The sequence below is a fragment of the Pleurodeles waltl genome, chromosome 1_1, assembly GCF_031143425.1.
Source record: "Pleurodeles waltl isolate 20211129_DDA chromosome 1_1, aPleWal1.hap1.20221129, whole genome shotgun sequence".
NCBI classification, from domain to species: domain Eukaryota; kingdom Metazoa; phylum Chordata; class Amphibia; order Caudata; family Salamandridae; genus Pleurodeles; species Pleurodeles waltl.
In genome coordinates, this window is record NC_090436.1 from 841438709 (window position 1) to 841459863 (window position 21155).

Sequence of the window (21155 nt, forward strand, 5' to 3'; positions counted from 1 at the left end):
GGGAGTGCAAGGTTATTCTTCTGATGCACATATCGCTGTGGCGGACATCCAAGTATGAAGTTTAGTCACTCTCATGGCCTGTGTTTTGGAACTATCAGGATCCAAGTCTCTCCTGCTGTGTTAGGCAGCTCTGCAAGAAAGAAAAAGGGAGAAGAGAAATATGTGCTTCAAAAGAAGTAGAACCCCAACCTAAAACGTCAGAGACCCAGAACCTAAGTCACATTAGGTGTTTTGAAATGGACTAGAAGAATAGTATTTTGGGACTCCAAAAATTGTCATCTGCAAGCAGACAGATGGGCTGCATGAGGAGGGCAAGGTCTCCAAGACTTCTGCCTGTGACTAGGACTTGGGACCAAAGCCTTATATTCTCCCTGCTGAGTGAGGGGACATCACCCAGGGAACTGTGAGTGGCTGTGACCCATCGGTCACCAAGAGCAACAAGGACTGTATCCAACCTGACCCCCTTGATTCAATTGATAATGCTGGGAAAGTACCAGTGCCTCAATGTGCTTCAGATCAGCAGCATCGGAATCCACCCACTCTCTTGGGAAGCATGGACACTTACCATCAGGAGGAGCATGGAAACACCTCAGATTGCTGCAGAGCACAACCTCATAGACTTAGAGGAGAGCATGTGCTTGTGAAGCGCTGCCACAATGCTTGCATGCAGCCAACTCACCTGAGCAGGACTGGACATGTTTTCAGCGCCTGTGGACAGGACACCATCGAAGCGCTGAATTCTTCCTCTCTGCTGGAGCAGTTAGGACTGTGACGGGCCTAACGGGCCCTGGTGGACTCACTGCTAAGAGTGCTGCGAAGCTAAGACACTGTTGACTCTAATTAAAGAGTTAAGGTGGACTTGTCAGTTAAAGGCCTGTTAGTGAGACTTGCCTGGATGAAGACACCATTGAATGGGGAATAACCCCGTTCCCGTAGCGAGGAACAGATGGAACAGGGACTTGCCAGTAAAACACTAAAGCCCTGACCTCAAGGAGGAAATGTGTTGTTGTCTGTGAGTGTCATAACTTTCCTTTGCTTGGGTAAAGTTAGAAATAAAATACTTCTTTGTATACACAAATAAGTATTTGGTTGGACAGTGATTTTTGCTGCTGTTGCATGCTCTTTGAGTTACGATCCTTTTTCACTCATTTGTATTCACACCTCTCCCCAGAGGGAGTCTTAGACTGCTAGCACATGTCTACCAATGAGAGTAAAGTGCAGAATGGGTATTTGACCCAGTTGCTATGCATCCATAGCATGCCAGGCCATGGGACATCAGGGGTAAAAGGCTTCAAACCCCATAGTTGGGCCCAGTAACTCCTGCATGCCCGTGGCCCATTGAATGAACAAGTGTATTACCTGCCCAAAACAGAGGATAAAGAAAGAAAGAAAGAAATGGAAATGCCACTAATGAGGAGGAGTAGGTTTCCTACTCTATCTGAACAAGCACTGATAAAGTCAGTAGGTCTCAAATTTAGAATTTGATTGCCATGCTATTTTCTTTGCCAGTGCTTGCTTGCACTGGCATTGACAAAAAGAAAAAAAAGAAAAATAGTCCACCAGTATGTAGTTACACATGAATTCACAAGCATACGTGGCCATCTTGGAATTGTTTTTCTTTTCCTTCATGAGAAAAAAAATTCCAAGATGTCAAACTCATGAACTTCAATGAATTTAGGGGTGACCATTGTGAGATGGTTTTTATAAGAAAGAAAAGGCATTCCTAGACAGCTGCCTATCTGTCATATATTTGGCATATATTTAAACTTAAATCTGCCTTTCCAAGATGGCAATTTCCATTTTAGAATGGTAGAAAAATAAAGATAGTATGTATATGATGCCTTACAAAGAACAAAGAACTGAGTAGCTCATTAATAGTGCACGGTTTCCAGTCAATCACCGAGAAATGTAAGTTAAAGAAGTGCATAGTACAGTAGGGGAAGGGGCAGTAGAACAATGGACAAGCATAGCGGTGGAGCTAAGATGGAGAGCGGAGAGCTAAGGATTAAGAGGATGGGGAAGAGTGCAAGAAAACCCATGTGTTCCAACAGAGTTTTAAAATAGAAATGAAAAACTAGCCCCCACGTGTCGTGAACGCTCTGATAGTTCCTGTTAAGGTTTTTCTGTTTCTAATACCTGCCTACCAGATTCTACTATTTCTATTATTTGCCTGATTGTTTTGTTTTTGTCATAGAAATTATGAAGGTTTAGGTGTTCTCACTGTGCAGGCACTGGCAATATCAACAGGTCTCTAAATTAGAATGTGATTGCTGAACGAATTGCTTTGCCACCACTTGCATTGGTAAAAAGAAAAAGAAAAAAGACCACTGGTGCATAACTACACATGCTCATGTATAAACATAGAAGGGTGGCCATTGTGAAGGTTTTTCTTTCCTGCATGAGATACACCTTTCCAAGATTTCAAACTGATGCATCTCAACGTATTCATGGGTGGCCATATTAAGGTAGTGTTTCTAATAAAAAAATGCATTTCTAGATGGCTGACTTCTGTGCTTTTATGTTGTATTGGTGGCTGTTGTGGCAACTTTTTTAGCTTTCATTTGTCTTTCCACGATGGAGACGGCTATTTTAGAATGGTAGAATATTAAAGAAAGCATGTATATGATGACATACAAAGAACCAAGCAGTTCAATAACACTGTGCAGTTTCCAGGCAATCACACATGAAATTCCAAAGAAATTTAAGTTAAAAAAACATTTGTCAGTAATGGACAAGCATGGGCTAGAAAGACTGAAGGAAGACAGACCAGAGAGATAAGGAATTGGAGGATGAGGAAGGAAGCAAAAAAAGTCATGCGTTCCCAATAGTAATAAAACTAAAATGAAACAGTAGTCCTCTCATGTGTTGTGAATACTGTGATAGTTTTCTTTCAGGCTTTTCTGTTTCTATTGCCTTTCTACCACATTCTACTATTTCTATTCTTTGTCTGTTTCTTCTACCTTTTTCATAGAAATTGTGAAGTTTTAGGCAGGCGTAGAAATGTTAGTATCATGTCCACCTGCTACCTAGGGCAACACATTTTGATTATTTATTACTTGGAAGACATATCATCAATATGACAATTGAGCTGAAACATTTGTTGCATGATTGCTTAGTTGTATTGCTGCTTTAGTGTCTGCAACCACAGTCGTAATTTTCAAACTATGAATTGCGATAATATAAACTTGGGCCCATATCTATACTCAGTTTGAGCTGACTTAGCGTCATTTATTTTACGCTAATTCACCGCAAACCTAAGTACATTTTTAGCACCAAAGTTATGGAGTTGCAAGGTAGGCGTTCCCGTCCAGAAAAGGATGATATGGCCTTTGCGCCTTTGCGTCATATTTATCCCCTGTGCTAAAATCCAGCACAGGGGGATGGGGTCGTACATAATGGTGCTAAGCTTGCTCAGAGACCATGGAAATTGTCTACAAGTGCCTTTCCCTGGCCCCCGGGACACTCCCACCCACACCAGGAGGTCACCTAAGGATGGGGGACCCATCCCAGGTAAGTCCGGGTGAGTATTTTTTTTTTTTACACAACACCACTCGGGGGCCCTGACTTGGGGCCCCCTGCATGGCGCTGACACCAAAGGCCATGCCCAGGGACATTCATCCCCTGGGCATGGCCATTGGGGTGGTAGGCATGGCTCCCGTCTTTATTAATATAGGAGCCATGTCCATGGGGTTGTGTGCCAGAAAATGGCGCTACACTGCTTAGAGGCAATTTTTTGCCTCTAAACAGTGTAGCACCATATTTTGGCGCACAAGCCCCGGTTCCCCCTACGCCTCCCCAGCCCTGTTAGCATCCTTTTCAAGGATGCTAACAGGGCATAGCACCGGCAAGCGCCATTCCATACATATGGCACCCAGCCGGCATCTTTGAATGGCGCTATACATTTTGGCGCAAACCTGCGTCAAAAAGTATAAATATGGGCCTTAGTGCTTTAGCTAAAAGTTAGTATAGGTCCTAGAAATATCATAAGTGTTAGGATGTTAAGAACTCAATCACCATGTTAGAGTTTTTCTTTCTGTTTTTGCTGACCATGATGTTCTTCCCTGCATTTATCATGGTATTCTTGTGGTTACCATTCATATTCATAGGTTATGCACTGGGTTAAGATTTTAAAATAAAATGTTTGAACTAGATGCCCTGTTTCTTAGTGCTACTTTCAATGTGTTACTCATTAATGGAAGAGGAGTTGGAGTTTTACTGTGTCCTTGAATGCATGTTGTGGGACTGATCTTCACCAGAAAACACTCCCTGCTCAGTGGGTCGTGTGTGGATTGCAACTGGATTCCTAATTTATTTTGGCACATTGATTTAGGCCCTCGTTATGATCTTGATGGTAAAAACTGCCGAAATCAGTGCTGGTGTTCAACAGAAGACCGCCAGCGTGACTACCCCCCTGCCGGCCTTATAATGTTTTCCCCGCTGGGCTGGCTGTTTCCGCCCACCGGCCCAGCAGGGAAAAGGCCCGTAACATTGACACGGCTCCAAATGGAGCCGCTGCCAGTGTTGGTGTGTGTCGGGTGCAGCAGCACCCGTCGCGCAGATCACAGCCTGTAAATCGGGCAGTGACAGGGGGCCCTGCACTGCCCATGCCAAGTGCATGGACAGTGCAGGGGCCCCCAGGTGGGCCCCCGAGCACCCCTTCCACCAGCCTTTCCCTGGCGGGGGAATCCGCCAGGGAAAGACTGGTGGAAAAAGGGATCATTATCTGAAGGGCAGAGCCGCTTGCAGCGCTGCCCTGTTGGACAATTATTTCCTCCACCATCAGCCTGCCTGTCGGTGGCAGCCTGGCGGTGGAGGACGGTGTTCATTATATGGCAGTTCTGACCGCCGTGCAGGTGGCGGTCTTTGCTGCTGCCGCTGGTATGGCTGTCTGAACTGCCGGAGTTCATAATGACCCCCTTAGTCCTTGCTCCAGTGATTAGAAATATGACCCTTGCGACTGTTGGGAACCCCCAGAGAACATATCAAATCACAGCACTGCAGGGGATTGATAAAACTCATCCAATCAAAATGACAGCAAGGAAGCTATGCTCAGGAGATGGACAATAACTAGAATAGGGAGAAACAGGTGGACAGGGCAAGACAAGAAAGCTATCCAATCATGAGCAAGGGACTGACCCAAGACTCACTCTACTTTTGTTTTGTCTAGAATAAGAATTCAACAACAGATAGGTAATTCTAGGCCTGATTTAGATGTTGGTGGTAATGGTCCCACCATCACCTTTTCGCCTGCAAAACCATCCGTGATTGTCTGCCCGCCATACTTAGATGCTGGCAATCACAAATCTGAAAAGCTGCATTCAAACCGGTGACAGAAAAGTAGATGTCAGCAGGACCCTGGTCATCCTTCCTGCCATATAGATTTGGATGTGTTCTACCACCAAACAAAAAGTGGCGGTCTCACCTCCATTTCTGAGTTGGCAGATTGGGGTTGGCAAAGGGGTGAAAACTCCGTTTTTTTCCCCCATTCCACCTATTTCTATGACTGGGAGTGACTGGACAGCACCTGCTGTCACTGTTGTCACTGTCCCACAAAGAAAACATGACCCCCCGGCGCTGGACTTGCAGTGAGGGACGCCGCATTGTCAGGGTATGTTGGGTGGGCACTGCATGGGAGGTCAGGAACACTGCACACATATATTTCACACTAATTTTTTTAAATCACTGTGGCATGCATATGTTGGGGAGACAATATTGTCACACATTGCTGGGGACCCACTGCCCAACACACACATTGCACACATATACAACTTTCATTGTGGTGTCAACATTTATTACCAAATAAATGCTGGGATTACAATGATGGGACACTCACACTTGACAATTGTTTCCATGTGTGCCTATTGCAAGGGGACCTATACTGGTACGTTTGTGCTATCTGTTGTGTATGTGAGTCAGTACGTATATGTGTATGTGTGTGTGTGTGTGTGCGTGTGTGTGTGTGTGTGTGTGTGTGCGGATTGGCTGGTTGAGGTGGAGGAACTGGAACGTATGATGTGGTTGTGTCAGTATGTGTGTCACTTGCATGTGAGATCTATGTTAGTGTGTATGTTGTGCTGCCATGTGACACATTCAGGTGAATGTTATTGCTCTGTGGTGGACATTGTTGCGGTGTTCATAACTGTGCTTGTGTGTGAATTTGTTTGTGTAGCTGAGTGTGTAGTTGTGTTGGTTGTTGTGGTTGTGTCGTGTGTGGGTGCAGTGGCAATAGTGTATGTGTGTTGTTTCATAGATGTATGTCAATGTGTTTTTTTGGCATGTACGAGTTGTGTTGTGTTGTAATTGTAATGGATGATTGTGTGTATGTAGCGTTTGTGTAGTGTGTAGTACCGGGGGGCTCTTATGGATAAGATACATTGTGTGTGTCTCTTACTTCAATTTCATAGCCCCTGCCATTGTACGAAGTCCATTGGGTCCTGCTGCCATTTCCCTCCATCAGCAATCCATCAGCAGTCCTCCGCTTGCACAGCTGTAACATCTAAATATGGCGGGCGGAACACCTTCAACTTGACAGTCTTCTTGGGTCCCCTCCGAACTCAGCTTGGTGGTAACACTGCCATGATCTAAATCAGGCACTCTGTAGATGCAACATAATTGGGAAGGGCAAGGTCACTTCTCCACGCCACTGCGTCCTCCAATTGAATACTGCTTTTCTGGGTTAGGCTGTGATTGTACCCCAGCAACTGTGACTGGAATCTCACTTAGGTGAACCCGAGCCAGATGGTGCTGACTTGACCCGTCTATCATCTTTAGAGCAAATCTTTAATTATGTGCTGTAGTGTGTCAACATCATGTCCTGACTCTCAGGCTGGTGTGGGATGGATGAAATTGGCATTGCTCAAATAAGGCTTTACAGGCATTGGGGAAGTAAGTAAAGTCATACTGGAGAGGTGTGAGCTTCCTGCAGCTTTAAAATACTAATTATCATTGAATGGTGAAGTTCAAGGTTGCTCTGCAGCCTACATTCTAATCTACAATATGGTAAATGCAGCCAGTAACACATTAATAACATGTTATTCCGTATATTTGTGACTCTCTGTCAGTATTTTAATTTCTATGACAATGTTTTATTTGTAAAGCTTTTCACAAATTGGGGGGGCAGATGCATGACCATTTCATCTTGCAAGTCTCTAATTGCAATGCTTTCTGACTCACAACTAGAAACTCACAAAATGAAATGTACTAATGTGTCTCAGACACATTTAACGAATCTCAATGAGGTCGCAAATGACCTACTTCATCAATATTCATGAGGTAGATCGTAATTTGTGACCTATTGGGAATAGCCAACACTCACATGGACGGTGGCCTGCTGGGCTCAGCAGACCACCATGTCTGTGAATGCTTTTTAAAAAAACATTTATTTTTTCCTGAAAAGCAGCCCATTTTCCTTAAAGGAAAATAGAATGCATTTGAAAAAGAAAAATGAAAAGTTGTCTTTTCATTTTTCCAGGGTAGGCGGTGGTCTGTGGGACCCCTGCGTGCTCTGAAAAAATATTTTCACTACAATTCACAAAGAGGAAGAGGTCCCATGTGGACCCCTTCCAGTTTGCGAATGGGTTAACAGCAATTTGAAATTGGTGCTAACTGTGATTGCTGTGCGACCGCATTCACGTCACAAAACAATCACACATACCACTGCGACTCGCAATTAGTAAAGGACGTTCTCAGGACACCCCTTCCTAACTGAGAGTTGCAATCCCTATTTTGTGAGCCGGTAACTGCATACTGACACGCAATTTAGGGATAGTACCAGCCATTTTGCGGTCGCAAACGGAGATTTTTGCCATTTGCGACCTCAAACTGGCATCGTAGATCGGGCCCTACGTTTTTTACTATGATCTAGTGATAAAATGCTCAAATTGCAACATATCCTCTATCTTGTCAAAATATGGAGTGTGATGCTTGCTTGTTTTGTGAATCCTACATTTTTAGTAATTTGAGAAGAGGAATTAAAAGAATTCACAAGAGCAAAACCTAATATAAAATATTATGTTTTCTAATCTTACAAGACGTGCCTTACATGAAAGATTTACCTTATTGTTATAAAGCTGCATATTTTTAGCATGTGTATCTGTTCTTTGTGCCCATTTTGGTTAAGAGTTTGGGGCCTGTTCATAAAGACATATTGTAGTACCTAAAATTGTACAGCTCTAGTACTAATGTGTCACAGTAAAGGTGTGTCAATGAGGCCCACAGTACAGGGGGGCTACCAACCCTCAAAGGGGAACCCCAAACATTCAGAGAGACTCCATTCAGCCAAAGGTCAATGAATATCTGTCAGATATGGGAGATTCGGGGCCTGTTGCCCCATTCTGCATAGGGCCTCCTAATTTTGTGTAACATCACTGTGATGAGCCTGTTAATAGACCTGCTGTTTTATAATACAGTTACATCCTCCTTGTACCTTTCTGCAGTAGGGTATGTTCTCACAGCAAGTTTTCTGTGTACCCATTACAAATTGATTATTTTTTCTGCTTCACATAGGAGTAGATGAAGCGGCGATTACTGACATCTTGACAAAGAGAAACAATGCAGAAAGACAGCAAATCAAAGCTGCATTCCTACAGGCTACAGGAAAGGTAAATACAGCTGGTTCATCAAACTCCTTTTTATTGACCTTTTCTTTGAGGTTGAAATAGCAACTACAAGGAGGCATTGATTCTTTTAAATTGGAGTGCAAAAAATATTTTTCGCATTCACAAAGATAAGTAAAGAGACCTATTAATGCGGCCAGAAGATTGTGCTGCTGAATATCAACCCCAGAATATCAACATAAAAGAATATCGAGGGATAAAATACCAAAAGGTTTGTGCATTTAGCGAAGTATAGACTTACTATTCCTAACTTCACATCAATGTACCTTGAAGATATATGTACGCCCAGGTACATATATGTGGAGTTAGGTATTACTTACCTGTCAATAGATATTTTTTTAATATTTTGTCCTCAATAATGTCTTAAATCAATATTCTGGAGTTGCTACTCATTGTATACACCCAGCAGAGTTAGATATTATTAGCCGGTGTATAAGAATTGAGACAGTGAAGAATCCTAAAATTATGCAATTATCAGCACCTCTTAGATACCCAAGAGGGGATTTTGAGTGTGGGTTGTAGTGCTAGCTGCAATTTTCATAAACAATATATTTAATATTATTTCACCTCTCCCCTCTATCTGAGATCCTTAGTCACTTGTTACTCACCAAGGGTCACCCGTAGGTCTAGCTATCGGAAGTTAGCTGTCGTCCCTAGAATAAGGAGGGTCCACCAAGTTGTTCGGTCTTTCCATTTTCCAGGACCCAAACTTTGGAATACTCTCCTGTTGCCTTTGAAAGAATGTTATTCTTTTTCGGCTTTACAGAAAATGATGAAAACTTGGTTGTTTCAACAAGGTGGTTTATAATGTCTTCTCTTTTGGTCCCGGTTCAATGCTTTCTGTAATTTAAGCTAGAACTGGGAAACCTGGTTTGGTATAAATGTGCTTTATAAATGATGCAATCAATCAATCAGGAGTCAAAAGGAGAGTTTTAATTGAATTTTTAATTTTTTCTTTTATCATACGTTTTGAATCTTTCTTTATTAGTTAATTATAATTTACAGAACATTGCATAAAGAGTGTCCCGCAATCTATCCCTATTCTAGTATTCTAAATCAGTAAAAGTATAACTCAGTAAAAGTAAAACATTTTATTCAATGAATAGCATAAAGAATAGAGTTTAAGAAGCAGTCTGGCATGCAAAGCTATCAGTAGTCATAAAAAATATTGTAACAAACCTCTTGTAGAGAATAGTCTAGGCAGAAAGTAAATCTTTCTGTGTCAAGAGCTCAGAAAAAGAGAGTCTGGGTCTTAGAGCAAGTGGGCAAGCCAAATCTCCTATCTCAACACTGTTCTTTTCCTGGGACACATTTATACATGAATTAAAAAAGATACAAAACCTAATACAGAACTTTTTCTCAGATATTAGACAGCCTATCGAGTACACTGAAATTCAGATCAGGTTTTGACAGAAATGTCTAACAGAACTTTACTGCAGACCTGAACCTCTACACTCCAGTTACACATTGTCTCAAATCTCAGTGGTATCCTGGTTCAGCTCATCACTTGTTGTCATGATTAATGTTCTATGTAGATTAGGCAATGCCCCTTTATCTATGGTTACAACAATGCTGCATGAGATACTATAACTTTGAAAGGACTCATTCAGAGTAAAGAAAAAAACAGCCCTTGTTAACCATTCTTGTAACTCTAACAATCACCAACAATAGGCATTCTGGTATATTCCTCTTTTTTGATGATGTCTCCTAGGGTATTGGGACTTTGTTCACCAGATGGTTCCTTAAGAATAGGGGTGGAATGTGCTGCTCCCAATAAATACACATAAGGTCCTTTCACAAAGCTGCAAAGTCTGCTTACTTCAAACAAACTCCCACTACCGTAGGAAAGTTGTAGCCCAAAATGCTTTTGTTGAATGATTTTTCATGCATTATATTTCTTCAAATACACATGTTACTGGTACAGTTATCTCCTGTACAGATGCACTATTATTTTTGCCTTCTTTGTTCACATTTCTTGTGGCTGAAACTTCATAAACGTGGTGCATGCAAAGTTTCCACTAATGTTAGTTAAGACCATTCATACTACGGACTTACCAGCTGTTGTGTAGGTTAGCCATGTCTCCCAGAATGGACGGAGGCTAGGTTGTCCCTTGCAGACTCATCCCATCACATCACAGAGCTACAGCACACTATAAGGAGAAATGCAAATAAAGTTGTTTGAGCTATGAGTTGTTAGCAGGCAACAGTTCTTCCACCCCTTTTGGTCAGAAACAACACGTATCCCACTAACTTGCAGGATATTACAGAAGATGAGTGGTGCTAGCAATTCTTAGACCAGTCATGGCATTCTCCTTAGGGTAAAATGCACACTTTACCATCCTGCTTGACTCTTCAAATTTATTTTCCATCCTTCTACATATCATTTGTAGCCCTTGATTTACAAAGTATATTAACTATTAGTGCTTGTCTTTTCATTGCCTAAACCCCTTTTTCTTCTACCCAAAAATCCAGATTCAGTCACTTGTGAAGCCCCATGGCTGGTCCTTTACCTGGAAGCTGATAAATGGAAGCTTAGTATGCTACTTATATCATGTCTGAATTCAGCACTTCAGTGATCTCTGCTGCCACACACCAAGTGCCAGCATACTCTCTCGGGTGAATAGTACGCTAGCCAGATCAATATAAGATAACATAACACACCTACACTGGGGCAGTCTTTCCCTAATGTCCACTGAGTGCACATAGAATTAATAGGCAGTGTAGACGTGCCACATGTTATCATTGTAGCATCAGTGCTGAAGGAGCCAGTACATGCTGGTTTCAAGGCACAGTCTTCACACTGAAAAGGAGGATGAGAAGATTACTTTTGGGCTAATTCAGAGTTTGGTGGACAGGGTACTGTATTGCAAATGTGACGGAGTACCCTATCTACCAACTCCCAGTCTGTCCATCTCACTGAAAGATGTGCAGACAGGAACCTTTTTTAAGCAGAGGCCCGATGGCTCTCTCGACTAAAAGCTTACTCAGACAGCATGATCGACTACGGGCTATCGAAGTAAAATCATAGCACTACCTGTCCTATGTAAAGCAGACTGTATGATGCCTGTCACCACCAGTAAAAACCTATTGGTGAGATACAGAAAAAAACACTAATGACCCCTACACCCTGGTGGCCACCCCATGGTGTGTTTGGGGGGGGCATTAATTTTTTTAAATAAACATTTACTTTGTGAATTTATGAAAAACAAAAAAGTTAGAAGTTTGAGAAACAACTGTCAAAACTGACTGCAGCCATCCACCAACATTTTTATACGTGGAAGGAAACCACCTTGACTGTTCCTTTCAAGGTACAGAGATGACTGCTGGGACTCTGTCCATCAAACACAAAATCAGTCCCATACGTTTACTGTTGCAATAGCTGTGCCATGACACAGACACCTCCCATCTGACTAGCTTGAAGCTGATAATAAATGTTATGTTGAAAATATTGGAGGATATCACAGACTCCACATACATCTGAGAAGTGTGACTCCAGTTTACATATTACCCAGCCCAGAATTGTAAGTGTTGTAATAAATTGCAACAAGTCATTCAACTTAGTCTCATTGAACTAATTAAGGAAGCCCAAGATTAAACATTTAACTGGCCAGTGGTTTCTTGGCAAATACACATAGAATTGAAAGGTTTTAACAGCTTCTCAGCTGTTTAACATACAGAATGGGGTAAGGGGCCAGACTAAAGGTGTAATTCCAGGACAATGAGCAGAGACTCAGAGGAAACCTTGCCCATAAGCATTGACCCAACAGTGGGCAACATGCTGCACCCTTTTCTTGTTTTTTGACAGGCAGCCTGATTTTGTAATGTTCTCAGCACTTCTACTCTGAGACTCCTGCTGAATGTCATCAGCATATATTAGAAGTCCAAATACTTCCACAATAAACCAGCCAGTGACTATATATAAATGATGATCCTTGGACCATTCAAAAGTTGAGAGCAGTTGGACAAGGAATGTGGGTTCAAAAATGTATAACTTGGCACCTGTTAATATTGGAGGAAATATCCCTAGCCCTCAGGTTCCTAACATTCTCTGCACACCAGTCTAGCCCTCTTATCCACAGGGTATAATCCATGGTATGGGTGGCAGCTGAGAGGTCTACGGTATCAAAGCTGCCTGCTAACTTTCACCACTAGATAAGAGGTGATCTTCAATATCAACCACTGCAGGTTTCATCCCATGTCCAGGGTACAACCAAACTTTTAAGGTGGAAACGACAGGTTTGAAATAGCTTGTTACCTAGCTAAACCATGTAGAGGTTTTTTGTGTCTTTTTTGTTAATGGGTTACACTGTTTATCTTTAAATTTATGTGGACTTCACCTGTGTCAAACATACTATTAATAGCACAAGCTGTGATGGTCACCATGTATGCAACGGTTGCTTTCTAAACAGTAGCTGGACAGTGATCCGGAAGGGCGTGAACTGCAGCCTTATTTCTAACTCAACCTCCCTACTTTTCCTCTATCACTGTTACCTGCCTGAACAGAGTGATAAATGTAAATGGGCCGATGACTTTCTATCACACTAAACTCTCCGCGGAGCTAGAATAAATTTCCAATCCCGGCTGTTTTATTTTGAACATTTGATTATGTTTTTTGTTTTACATTTTATTGTTATTCCAATGTGACATCAATTGGAAATGCCTACAATGCTTCGATTTTCATTGCATATAACATTCTTCACATCTGCACACCAAAGATCGCTTTCTGCATTTATTTGGTCTGCAGTTTTTTAGTCTGATGACCTGCTCGATCCTCATTTTATTAACTGTTTTACTCAGATTTAATAATCTGTTAGATGTTGTTTTTTAAATGGACTGACCAACTTTTATTTGTCTGCCTGCATTGGGCTTCAGCCTTTAGAGGAGTCACTGAAGAAAGCTCTCTCCGGTCACTATGAGGAGGTTGTCCTGGCTCTGCTGAAGACTCCAGCTCAGTTTGATGCCCATGAACTGAAGCATGCCACTAAGGTAGGAAACGCATATTGGTTGGTCTCTTGATTGTACCTGCTGAAGTTTCAAAAACATATTTATACAAAATAGCTTTGAGGGTCAGTGCCGAGTCAATTACTTTAATGACCGAGTTGCATAAACCATTTAGAAGAGTGCAACACTTCAAAAATGAAATTGTTGTACCAGCAAACAACTCATTAGATTTCAGTCATTTCTGTGTCAGTTTTACATTCTTTACTATTGGAACTTAGACACGAATTAACACTTTCTGTTGAGCAATGCAAAGTAGCGCTCACCGTCTGATACAGTCTGCTCCTAAATAATCTTACTCTGCGGTGTCCTGTCACTGACCTTAGCTAAAGAATTTTCTCTGAACGATCTCATTCCTAATGCATTGTTATCATAGAAACACTGAATATCACACCACATGCTCTTGTTTTTAATATGAAGAGGTCATCTAAAATGCCAGGGATTGTGATTTGTGGAATTCAGTACCCAAAAGAGTTGTCATGTAAAGGTAAAAGCTTCCTTCAGCACAATAACATACACCACCCCAACTAAAACAAGAATTGGCAAAGCCAACAGGTCTGGCTTTCGTATACTATATCCACAGATCAACAACACAGGTAACAGAGATAAGTGGACACAGAACCATCACACAGGCAACATGTAAAGTCACATATGCAGCCACAACACAAGGTAGCCCACAGAGGCAACACATGCAGGGACTCACACAGGAAAAGACATGCATACATTTATGCATAGTTTTTGCTGCGCAAGCATGCCTTTTGCAGTCATTCCTTTTTGGGAATCGACTGCATGACCAAGCAACAAGGAGGCAATTAAAAAATGCTTGCCATGTGCCTGCTAGATTTGTTACACCCATGTTTCATTGTGATTTTCCATTGTTTTTCATACTTGTAACTGAGGTGTTGACAACCATCATTTTACTGCCTGGTGTATAGAGCGAATGGATGTTAGATGGGTGCTCCAACAGAAGTTGGGAGGTGATATTCACTGTGATCTGGGGGAAGTGGTGACTCACTCCTCAGGGATCCCACACCTACCCTCTGAGTCTATCTCCCAACTAAGGGAGACGAGTGCATGTGTATCCTTTGCACCTGGGGACTACTTTCCCTCAAAGCCATATTGGGCACCCCGTAGAGTTCTCACCAGTGGGTGGTTTCTTAGGACAGAGCCCCCTTGTTTGTGTCCTAACTGAGAACAATCAAAGCACTAAGTTAGAAATTGGACACCTGGTGCCTGCCCACCAGAATCTCCCAATGTTTCTCACAAGAAGCATTGGAACCCTTCCCCCTACCTTATTCTTGGGCCTGTCTTTGACTCCCTTCATCTCTCACTCACTGTGCTGGGAGGAACCACCTTCCTTCTTACTGTCACTCCCAGATGCCTTCCTATTGACCCAGTTGCTGAACCAGCTGCCCACCTCCATGGCATGTCCCTAGGACTATCTCTCAGGTCTTGGCACAGCTCTGCAAAGCAACTACTCAATATGTGCTCTCTTGCAATCATATTGTGCAAGTCATTGCAACCATTCACATTGCTGCCCTTCTCTCAACCATCAAGTGCCTTGCTAAAGTAGTCCACATAATCTTCCCAGGACTTGTGGGGTAGCTCCTGGCTGTCCCTGTAATTCAGCCTACATTTCTCAGGGGTGAGTCCTGTAGAGAATCCCTCTCCTCACTGGCAATGTGCCTCCAAAGACTGGCTCCCCAATCCCCCTTGGGGACCCTGTACATTTCTAGGGCAACCTTATAAACCTCGAACCTCCTTCACTTTTAGGTCCTGCTCCTCCAGACCCACTTCATTAGCCAGCAAATGTTTTCTTTCTACCAAGGCTCTTTCAGCCTCAGTCTTCTCCTTGGCTAAGGCAATCTCTGCCTCAGCCCTTCAATCCTTCAAGGCCCTTTTCTCAGTAGCCTCCTCTTTGGCATCTGTAGTAAAAAGTTGCTCTAGAAATGAGGGTGCAAGAAGTCATTTATTTGCCAGCTGGCCTTGACGTGGCTCCTTTCTAGGCAGCACAGAAGTAACTGACATGAGAGGACCTCACCGAGTGCTACGCTTTCATGTGACATAAGCACAGACCACTATTCACCTAATGCCTTAACTGCACAACATATCTGCCCCTTTTACATTGACATAAATAACACATGAAAAATTAGCAGATGAAAAGAAAACAGAAAGTGTACATTAAAAGAAAGGAAACTTACACTAAAACTGTATCTTTACCATACCCATGGAAACTGGATAAACTTTTGGAAGTAAAAGAGAGATAAAAACAATGTGTGGACCAATGAAATGAATACGAACAGATTAATTATACACATAGTCAAATGCACACTTACTCCTCGATTTCTTTGTCTCTTATTCAAATCTCCACCAATTTCTCCTCCTCCATATGTCCCTTCCTCCTTCTCATTACCTATCAAATCTGCATCATCCATCAGCATAAACCCACTAGTATCCATATTATCTGAGTTAGACGACGGAACACATTCACCATTTTTTGTATAACGTGCCTATCCATTTGTTCCATTTGTCTCCATTCTCAAGCACACAAGGCCAATCACGGACAGTCCTGACATTAAGCGGCCCACAGAAATTGGATAATTCCACATCGATACGTCCTTCTTGATCTTTACTCAATCCACTTCTTGAATTTTATTTTTCTTATTTCCACCATGCTTTCTTCCACTTTGTTCAATCCATCTTGATGTAGTAAACATGCAGGCAACAATCTAGTACCTGGTTTCCTCCCTTTCATGCATTCAAAAGGAGACATCTTAATGGAAGCATTCTCAGTGGAACGATAGGCCCATACCATCTCTTCAGCCATTCTATCCACATCTTTTTCACTCTGTATCACCATGAAAATTGTAGCCTTGACCAAACGGTTAGCTCTTTCCACTAAGCTATTACCCTGCTGATTATACAAGGATGTGCTTCTGTGTAAAATGCCACACTCCTTCAAATATGTTTTCATCTCCATCGATGTGAGTTGCGTACCCATTATCTGTGATGAGAATTTTGGGAAACCCCTCCTCTCTAAAAATCTTCTCCAATACAGAGATGATACTCCTTTTTGTAGCTTCTTTCATAAATGTAACCACAAGTCATTTTGAATAGAGATCTATCATCACCAAGGCATACTTCAACTCTGATTTTAAGCTTTACATTAGGCCAATATTATCCAAGCAAACATCGCACCATGGTAGATTAGGATTTTCAATATGTCCCACATCTGAATGTACTCCTGTTTTAAACCTTTTCTCACTCTCCTTGCAATTCTGACTATCTAACTATCCACTGTATTACTTCCTCATCCAGTTTAATGGAAGGCGAGACAAGCAAACTGCTTGCACATTTTTCCAATCAGGAATATACTCAACCTTGAACCAAAATTCTTGCAACCTAGCAGAACCTTTGCCTGCACCTCCTGGAACTAAAACTTGAATTAATGGTTTGTAATCAGAACGGAACACAAACTTTAAACCCCACAAATATGTGTGAAAATACTCTGTACTTCAAGCTGCTGCCAATGCTTCTCGCTCTATGACAGAATAATCGGATTTTGTGTCTTTCAAAGAACGTGAAGTGAAGACTACTTTCCTTTCTGTTCCATTGTGTACTTGTGACTAGATGGCACCTATACCTGAGGCACTATCATCTACTGTCAATATATTCTCAAAAGCATTGTGTTGTTCAGTGTCCCACTTGTACATAAATTTTTTTAGTAAGACTCGTCAGTTTCTGTTTTTTTAGCAACTTTTCCCATGAATTTCAAATAATATTCGATCAACCACATGAGCAAATGCAATTGATCTTTATCACAAGGAATGAGGGTCTGTTCTAGAGCCCTGAGAAGATTATCCTTGGGCCTGACTCCTTCTCTGGATATGGTGTGTCCCAAGTATTCCATTTAATTTACCTCTTCAGAGTGTGTCCTACCTCAGCCAATCTTCTCAGTACTTGTTGAAGAACATAATTATGCTCCTCCTCAGACAGCCCAAAACAAATAAATTCTGTTAATTCCTTTGACCTCTTGTTTAGGCAAATCTGATGATAGGCATTTTTAAGGTATAGTTTGGAAAAGAATTGGATAAAATCATTTTGTTAATATTAGGCCATTGAAAGCTGACAGTTACAATTGTATGATTCAAACTCCTTAAATCTACACAAAACGCAGGCGTCCATCCGCCTTCCCTGTAATGACCACCAGAGACACCCAACTTGTGGCTTCCACTGGATCAATTATGCCACCCTAAAGCATTTCATCAAACATTTTTTTTACTTCACTTCTAATCACAATGGGTACGCTCCTAACCTTATGCTTGACTGGAATAGCACCTTTCTTAAGCACAATTTTCTACACACATCCTTTCAATTCCCCTAATTCCTTTCTGAATACCTCTGTGGCTTCACTCAAAATCATGTTAAGGTTTAATTCAGCAAAACCATAACTTGGTTAAGTGCTCTCGGATCCAAAATAATGTGGAGGTCATACTGATGTACTCACCCCAGTACTGGCAGACCATCTTCTGCCACATACATTTTCCCTTGTATTACTCTGGATTTAAATCTAATGGTGGCTTCAAAGTACCCCAGGATGTCCATAGTTTCACCTTGGTAACTTATGGGATTGATGTCTTTGGGAATAAGCATCACACTGGGCCACATCCCCCAAAAATATTTTTTTGCAATAGTGGTGAACATGGACCCTGAGTCTACCAACAATTTAACTTCTCTACCCATGATTTGAAATATTGCTACAGGGCAAGATACCCTGCCCATAGAGTCATTCAAGCTATGTTGTACACTCAACACACAGTGAGCACTATTGTTCATGGAACACACAGCAACACCTGTTACGGCAACTCTACATTTGTTGCTACCCCTATATGCTGTTGTAAATTGACCTTTGCGTCCAAACACTTGAAACATTCTTTGTTGACTGTGAAACAATTTTTAGAGTCTCCTACATGGGTACTGCTCCCCTTTCAAAAACATAACTTTTATCCTGTTTTCTGTCCCTTACCATGATTTTTCTTCTGAATTTTTGTATGTGCTTGCCTGAATAATTTAAGGCACCCACTAATGGTAGCTCTCCATCATCTCTGAGAACAGTAGACACACCTCCTCCCCCTTCAGTTAATTCCATCTTTTGCTTCTTGTCAGAAATGGGTTCTTTGGTTGGCAGTCAGGTTACCCCCTGTCCAAGCAAGGACCCTCACTCTAGTCAGGGTAAATCACACACAATCCAAATTATCCTGTGCCCACCCTCTGGTAGCTTGGCACTGAGCAGTCAGGCTTAACTTAGAAGGCAATGTGTAAAGTATTTGTGCAATAAATCATACAATAACACAATATAGCACCACAAAAATAAACCACACAGTGTTTAGAAAAATATATAATATTTATCTGGGTATTTGCAGGTCAAAACGATCAAAGATGCAATATGAATTTGTAGAGATATCACAGAAAAGTGATATAAAGTCTCTTAAGTCTTTAAAAAGCAAACAAAATCTCTTTCAAGCACAAAGTACCTGGTCTGGAGTGGAAAATCTCCTCAAAGGGCCGCAGAGGAGGAAATGCGTGGAAAAATGGTGTGTGCGTCGGTTTCGCCCCTTCACACACGGACTTGCGTCGTTATTTTTCACGCGGGGAAGGCGTGCGTTGTTTTCCGGGAAAAATGGTGTGTGTGTCGTTTTCGCCCCTTCACACACGGACTTGCGTCGTTATTTTTCACGCGGGGAAGACGTGCATCGTTTGCCGGCGCGCGGGCCGGTCTCTTCTGTGGTTCGCGGGATTCCCAGATGTCCCGGGTCTGTCCGTGGAATTTTCTCCCTCACGGCAGGCGTTGCGTCGATTTCCTCTCTGGAAGTCGGGTGGTGTTGTCCAGGCGGGGCATGCGTCGAAGTTCTGGTCACACCGCAGGCGTCGCGACGATCTTTTCCTTGCGGGGTTGAGCAGCGTCTTTCCGGATCAGCGTGCAGTGAATTTTTCACTGCGGAGCAAGCTGTGCGTCGAATTTTTCGGCGCACAAGGAGTCCAGTTGAAAAAGAGAAGTCTTTTTGGTCCTGAGACTTCAGGGAACAGGAGGCAAGCTCTATCCAAGTCCTTGGAGAGCACTTCTGCAGCAGGGCAAGAGTTCAGCAAGGCAGCAGGCCAACAGCAAGGCAGCAGTCCTTTGTAGAAAGCAGTCAGGTGAGTCCTTTGAGCAGCCAGGCAGTTCTTCTTGGCAGGATGCAGGTTCTGGTTCAGGTTTCTCCAGCAAGTGTCTGAGGTGGTAGGGTAGTTCTAAAAGTGGCATTTCTAAAATAGTAATATTAAATCCAACTTCACCAGTCGGCAGAATTTGTATTACTATTCTGGCCATACTAAATATGACCTTCCTACTCCTTTCAGATCAGCAGCTACCACTTCAACAATGTATGAAGGCAGCCCCAATGATAGCCTATGAAGGGAGCAGGTCTCACAGTAGTGTAAAAACGAATTTAGTAGTTTTACACTACCAGGACATATTAACTACACAGGTACATGTCCTGCCTTTTACCCACACAGCACCCTGCTCTAGGGGTTACCTAGGGCACACATTAGGGGTGACTTATGTGTAGAAAAAGGGGCGTTTTAGGCTTGGCAAGTACTTTTAAATGCCAAGTAGAAGTGGCAGTGAAACTGCACACACAGGCCTTGCAATGGCAGGCCTGAGACAAGGTAAAAGGGCTACTTAAGTGGGTGGCACAACCAGTGCTGCAGGCCCACTAGTAGCATTTAATCTACAGGCCCTAGGCACATATAGTGCATTCTACTAGGGTCTTACAAGTAAATCAAATAGCCAATCATGGATAAACCAATCAACAGTGCAATTTACACAGAGAGCATATGCACTTTAGCACTGGTTAGCAGTGGTAAGGTGCCCAGAGTTCAAAAGCCAACAACAACAGGTCAGAAAAAATAGGAGGAAGGAGGCAAAAAGTTTGGGTATGACCCTGTAAAAAGGCCAGGTCCAACACTTCTCATACTGCAATACCCAGACTCCTTGACCACCTTAGAAATTTGTATGACATCTTTAAGTGATGTTTTTTTTGCTGCCCACAGTCTTTCCTGAGTTTTATTAATGCGGCATTGTACTATTAACTGATGTTGTATGAGTTCATCTGTCATGTGACCAAATTGACATTTTGTACATAATTCTCTCTGTCTGGCAATAAAATCATCAATAGATTCTTCTGGTCTTTGAAGATGTATGCAGAATTTATATCTGGCCATGGTGATATTTGTTTCCCTTGCAAACCTCTTTTGAAGACGTAGTTCTTCTTATTTATACAGATCTTGGATAGTGCTATTTTCTTGGATGTATGTTGGATGTGTATTGGCCTTCCTTACCCAAAAAGCTTAATAATAATGCTGTCTTTCTCCCAGGTCTAAACTTCTGACCACCCAAAGCTATTAAGTAATTTTCAAAAATGTCTATCCATTCTTTCCAATTTATTGGGGGTGACCCAGGTTCAGATAAAAATAATGATGGCAGTACAATCAAATTGGAGGTCA

At 42.2% G+C, this 21155-nt stretch overlaps 1 protein-coding gene across 1 annotated transcript in view; it reads left to right on the top strand.

Annotated features, from left to right (window-relative positions):
* The window catches only part of LOC138287994 (annexin A1-like), a 191856-nt gene that overhangs the window by 104939 nt on the left and 65762 nt on the right, over positions 1–21155 (top strand). The window contains exons 4-5 of the mRNA XM_069229084.1: positions 8506–8600; positions 13488–13601. Of these exons, the coding sequence (XP_069085185.1) occupies positions 8506–8600; positions 13488–13601 (209 nt within the window). The remainder of the gene's footprint in view (positions 1–8505; positions 8601–13487; positions 13602–21155) is intronic.